The sequence below is a fragment of the Pipistrellus kuhlii genome, unplaced genomic scaffold, assembly GCF_014108245.1.
Source record: "Pipistrellus kuhlii isolate mPipKuh1 unplaced genomic scaffold, mPipKuh1.p scaffold_m20_p_6, whole genome shotgun sequence".
NCBI classification, from domain to species: Eukaryota; Metazoa; Chordata; class Mammalia; order Chiroptera; family Vespertilionidae; genus Pipistrellus; species Pipistrellus kuhlii.
Genome location: NW_023425562.1, coordinates 54,969,974 through 54,975,557, shown reverse-complemented (window position 1 = coordinate 54,975,557; position 5,584 = coordinate 54,969,974). Strand labels below are relative to the sequence as shown.

Sequence of the window (5,584 nt, the reverse complement as noted above, 5' to 3'; positions counted from 1 at the left end):
GAGAATCGAACCGTGACCTCTTGTTTCATAGGTCGACGCTCCACCACTGAGCCATGCCGGTCAGGCTCGGAACATCTTCAAATAAAATCATAACTCAAAATCTTGGGATTTTTGGTTTTGTTTTACAATTCAATTGGTACTGTAGTTGAGCTACAAAAACACTTGAAAATTAGCTTGTAGGTGACTTTTCTAGTGTCTTGTTCTGCTTATCAGCAACAACAAAAACACCTGAGGTTTACTTGTGGCTCCCCCTGACTCTCAATGTATGGACCGCTGTAGTCTCAGCTTAATGCGAGGACAGAATCTCTTACTGAACTTTGCCCAGAGTGAGCCTGGCCTTTGGGTCCTCGTCCTCTCACCTCCAGGCCAGCAAAGCCTCCCGTTTGCAGGTGTCCTCGGGGCAAAACCTAAGAGTTCAGAGGAGAAACCCCAAATAGCTGGTTCTTGGGTCTCTGAGAAGGGGTGCAGCCAGGTGCCCAGAGGCAGGAGCCTGTGGGTAAGGCCTCGTGTGTGGTTAGTACTCAGAGGGCAGGGGGCCCTCCCAGCCAGGGCACAGCCAGGCTGGTGCCGGGACCTTCATCTCTTACTATCATTTTCCTTCCAGTTTCAGCTCCAGGGACGCCGTACCTCTCATGTTTAACACCAACATGCGCCTTTGTACTGACTCTCCTCTGCCTGGAGCACCATTTGGGCTCATCTGCCTGGCAATGATCCTGCTCAGCCTCACATGCAATCTGGAGGATTCCGTGAAGGTGGCGCCCCCTCGTGGCCCCTTGCTTTAGAGCTGGGTGGAAGGAAGCGTGCAAGTCTTGGACCCAGGGCCCTGCTGTTGCCCTAGCTGTCCCTGCTGACCTGAATGACGGAAGGCGGCCTGCCAGCTGGGTGCGTGGCTGCACCCTGCAGCTCAGGGGCGCGGGGGCTGTGCCCGTGGGCGCTGAGGGCACTGTGGGCGGCAGCTGTTCCGATTGGCCAGAGGGAGCGCCAGCCGGAGAGGCCGGAGCTCTCCCCCATCAGCTCTGCCTTCGCCCGGGACTTGCAGCTGCACCTTGGGCCGCTTCCAGCCATGAAGCTCCTCTTGCTGACTGTGACTGCCCTGCTGCTCCTGTCCCAGCTCCCGCCAGGTAGGTCCCCGGTCAGCCGGCTGGAGGGCACCGTCACCAGCAGGTGCGGATCTCAGCCACGCCATCCCTGCTGCCCGGGGGCATGGCCAGGGGGCCCAGCACCATGGAAGGGATGGACAAGAGAAGTAGGAAGAGCAGAGGACAGTAGTGACGCTTTCGCAAAATAGTCCCCACAATAACCTGGCTGAGTCAAGGTCACAGCCCGGAACAGGAGAGAAAAGCTCCTGTTTCCTCCTGCTGTCTCTGCGCCGGAGCCTGTGTGGGGAGCCGGGGTCACAGAGGTAAATGGCCTGGCCCTGGGGGCGCTGACAGATGCCATGTACAACCCAGAGTGACTCCAGCTGAGATAAAGGGGACCAGGAGGCTGGGGTGCCCATGGGGGGGGTGCGGGGGGGGGAAACCAGCCCGAGGGCCAGGGGAACCCTCCCGGAGGGCTCCTCCCACGCCCTGGAAAATGGGCAGAAGTTAGAAGGGGAAGGGAAAGAGGTGGCAGTCGAGAAGGTGCCCTGCAGAAATCACCTTCTGCGGAGTCCAGATGTGACAGAGATCACGGTGCCTTAGGAAGCTGGCACAACTGGAGGAGGGGGTGAGGGGCGGGGGCATGGGAAAGCCGAGACTGGGCCTGGAATGCCGGGAGGGAGCCATGGGAAGGCTGAGGAAGAGAAGGGCCATCATCAGACTTGCCCCTTCCACCCACTCCAGCCCGAGCCACCTGCCCCTCCTGCTCCACGGCCACCCCCAGGCTGTCCTCTGACCTTCCCAGGGGTGGGAACATGTGAATTTCCTCAAACAGGCTGACCGCAGGCCTTGTGTCTGCCTGTGGGAAAATGCCTGAAACAGCTCTCCTGCGGTAAAGAGGAGAAGCCCAGAACCCGGTTAGAAACTGCCCCGCTTTTTCTCACACTGGGACCCCCAGCAAGCAGCCTGGCTGCTCAGTGTCATTGTCCTCCTTTCTTTTTTCTTTTTCTTTCTTTCTTTCTTTCTTTCTTTCTTTCTTTCTTTCTTTTTCTTAATATTTTATTGATTTTTTTATTTTATTTCTTTTACAGAGGAAGGGAGAGAGAGAGTTAGAAACATTTATCAGCTGCCTCCCTGCACACCCCTTACTGGGATGTGCCCACAGCCAAGGTACAGGCCCTTGACCACAATAGAACCTGAGACCCTTCAGTCTCCAGTCCAACACTCTATCCACTGAGCCAAACCAGTTTCAGCAATGTCCTCCTTTCTTGAACTGTTGCAATCATGCCTGTGTAGCAATGCCAGGTTGAGGGAACAGCGATGAACACACTGAAATTTTGGTGTCAAAAGCATGTAGCTTCTCTATTTTGTGTAACTTATCTGAATTCCCCCTGGATCTGCCATCATGCTGGTGGGACAGTTGGGAAAGAGATGGACCATAGGAGTTCTGCCTAAACTCAGCAGTTAAATATTCAGCCTTTCTGGCTTAAACTGGTTACCAAATTCATTCTGTCCCTCTGAGTAAATATTCAGTCTTTTAGCATTTCTCTTTTCTTATTCCCTTTTTCTTCCTAGAATAGAATTGGGTTTAAGAGACAGTAATTTGATATATCATGATTTCATTCAGTGGTTCATTCAGTTAACGTGGTTGGATAGAGTTGATGTTCCAGGCAATGTGATAGGTTCAAGAGAAAGAGCAGTGAACCAATCAGAACAAAGCAAGATAAGCAAAATCTCTGTCCTCCTGGAGCTTACATTCTATTGAGGGAGACAGAAAAAAAAAAATGTAACTAAATGAAACATGGAATTTCAAATGATGAATATTAATATAATGAACAGAATAGACAAGAAAGGGGGATAGCAAATATGAGAGGAGTGGATTTGCCATTTTAAAGGTGTGCTCATGGACTGGCTCATTGTGACCTGAGGGAGGATAAGGGATAAGCCGTGTGGATTTGTGGGGTAGAACAATCAATCTGGGGGTGCAAAGGCCCTTTGTCAGGAGCATAAGGAATTGGGTTAGGGCCCTAGGCTGAACCTTCACTGGCTTTTAGGAGGATGTCCTTCCTGATTTATGGTCAGAGAGTGTCCTGCTGGCACTTGCTACAGGATCCCATGGCTGATACAATCTCAATCCTGGCAGAGCCCCTCTGGCTCAGCCCTTTATCAGCCAAATCTTCCATCTGGCCCCCAGGTTTAGTCTGTTCACACCCCTTCCCACTGCCTTAAGCGTAGAGGTCTACTCCTGATAAGACCCACAGGCTCTTAGCTTCTCTCTGGTTTTCCTAACCAGAGACACGGAGCATTAGGGACCTTCTGGTCTATCTTATGCCGCAGGAAAGCAGAGGGAGATGCTCGGCCACTTCTAATCCTCCTCCAGGTGGCGCCATGAAGTGCTGTGTCCAGTTTGTTAGTGATAACTGGGCAAGGAATGCTGGCCGTTTGTCCAGACCAATCTGGGTATTTATAGCAAAAGATTCTCTTGCCCCTACTTTTCTCAAATTAGTTGTCTCTATGTCGTAGGTCGACCAGCAGGCCAATAGTGGGGAAGCCTTGGATCCTAGCTTGCTGATAGGTCACCATCAGTCTGGCTTGCCGAGGTGAAATATGAGGTGATTGCCCAGGGCTGGGAGGAGGGGAAATAAGCATACATAGATGCAGGGTTTCTGTTTGGGATGATTTTGAAAGTTCTGGAACTAGATGGTGATGGTGGTTGTTCAACATTGTGAATTTACTTAATGCCCCTGAACTGTACAGTTTAAAATGCTTAAACTGGTACAATTTATATTATTTGTACTTTACCATAATTTTTTTAAAGGAAAGGAAAGAAGAAAAGAGAAAGGGCAGCAGGGGAAACTGAGGGTCTCCTATCACATCTGTTTTAATCCTTTTTATAAACAGTTCAAATCCAGACCCGATCTCTTCTTAGGACTGACGTTGTTTCCATTCTTCTCTCATTTTTCGTGTCAGGTGGCACCCAAAAATGCTGGAATCTTCTTGGCAAATGCCGCAGCACGTGCTTCAAGAAAGAAAAGATCTATGTTTACTGCACAAATAATAAACCGTGCTGTGTGAAGCCCAAGTATCAGCCAAAACAACAGCCCTGGTTATTCTGAGTTCTCTGAAGCCTAAAGCCATAAAAATGCACATGATGCTATTCTGAGTTTGAACCCTAAGGATTCCTGAATTCTATCAATAAACACCTCCGGCTAATTCCTGTGTTAGCCCATCAGTTTACCTTGCCCCTTCCCTGTATCACAATACCTGTTAATATTTCAAACAAAAGCCATAGATCCTCCCTCCCCACAACTGGTGGATGGAGTTATGACATAACCGGCATCTGCGCGGGACATCCCTGAGACATTGAACCACCAATCAGCGTGTGCCGAGTGCCCTGGGCCCAACCCCTTCCTGTTCCTCCCTTTAAAAGGCGTCTTCACCTCTGCAGGGGTTGCTGCCTCTCCAGTCTGCAGAGGCAGTTCGGCTAGGTCCCTCCTATTCCTTCTCCTCTAATCCTGGTCTTTCTACCCTCCTCCTCTATAATGAATCTTGCTCATTAGTGCGGAATAAACTTCCTCCTTTAACATCCCTTGGTCCCTGACTCCCGTTTCCTGCGCCTCAAACCTTACAAAAAGATGTTCAAAATTTTATGCAGAAAATTAGAAGCCTTTATAGAAAGCCTAAATTAATAGAGAGGTATACCATGTTCATGAATTAGAAAACTTGATATCTTAGAGATGTCAATGTTTATACCAATTGAATCATAAATTCAAACCAAAATCTTTTTTTTAATTTCCCCCAGAATTTAATCAAAATTGTGCACATATAAGCAAATAATTTTGTTAGAGACATAGACATAGATAACAAAACTATCAATAAAGCACAAATGTAAGTTAATGGCTAACTCTAAGAATATAGAAATTAGAAGAAGTGATGCTGATATTCTGTTTTTTTAATCAGGTTGGTAGAGATAGAGATATTATTATTGTTTTTATACTTTTATATTTTTTAAGTATTTTTGTGTTCTCAATATATAAAAATAAGGCTTTTTTAAAAAGAGAGATAAAAGTTATGAACACTAAGTGCCTTAAGAATTGTAAGATCAGAAAAAAAAAAATGAAAAAGCTCAATCAGTCAAAAAGGCCTAGAAAAGAAAATTTTTGAAAATTATACATCCTATATAGGATTTTCCCCAAAAAAATATGTAAAGAACTCTCAAGATTCAAATTTTTTTAAAAAAGCAAACAACCCAGTAACAAAATAAGCATTGAACTGACACTTCACAAAAAAAGCTATGTATAACAGATAAAAACATGGAAATTTATAAATATTGGAGAAATGCAGATTAAAATTACAATATAATATTACTGCACACATATCAGAATGTCTAAATTTAAAGCAATTGAACACAGCAATTGTTGTGGAGAAACAAGTATTAACCACTGGAACTCCCATATGCTGCCGGTGGGAGTGTGAACTGGTACCACCACTTGCAAACAATGGGG

General features: G+C 47.0%; 1 protein-coding gene across 1 annotated transcript; it reads left to right on the top strand.

Annotated features, from left to right (window-relative positions):
- Positions 1-768: 768 nt before the first annotated feature.
- DEFB123 (defensin beta 123) lies at positions 769-4,665 on the top strand. The gene is made up of 2 exons (XM_036418958.2): positions 769-1,121; positions 4,050-4,665. The coding sequence occupies exons 1-2, from the start codon at positions 857-859 to the stop codon at positions 4,193-4,195; spliced, it is 411 nt and encodes a 136-aa protein (XP_036274851.1). The 5' UTR covers positions 769-856; the 3' UTR covers positions 4,196-4,665.
- Positions 4,666-5,584: the final 919 nt, after the last annotated feature.

Coding starts and splice junctions, on each gene's coding strand:
- DEFB123 (XM_036418958.2), top strand. CDS start 857: ATGACGGAAGGCGGCCTGCCAGCTGGGTGCGTGGCTGCACCCTGCAGC. Junction 1,122..4,049: donor CCTGTCCCAGCTCCCGCCAG/GTAGGTCCCCGG, acceptor TTTTCGTGTCAG/GTGGCACCCAAAAATGCTGG.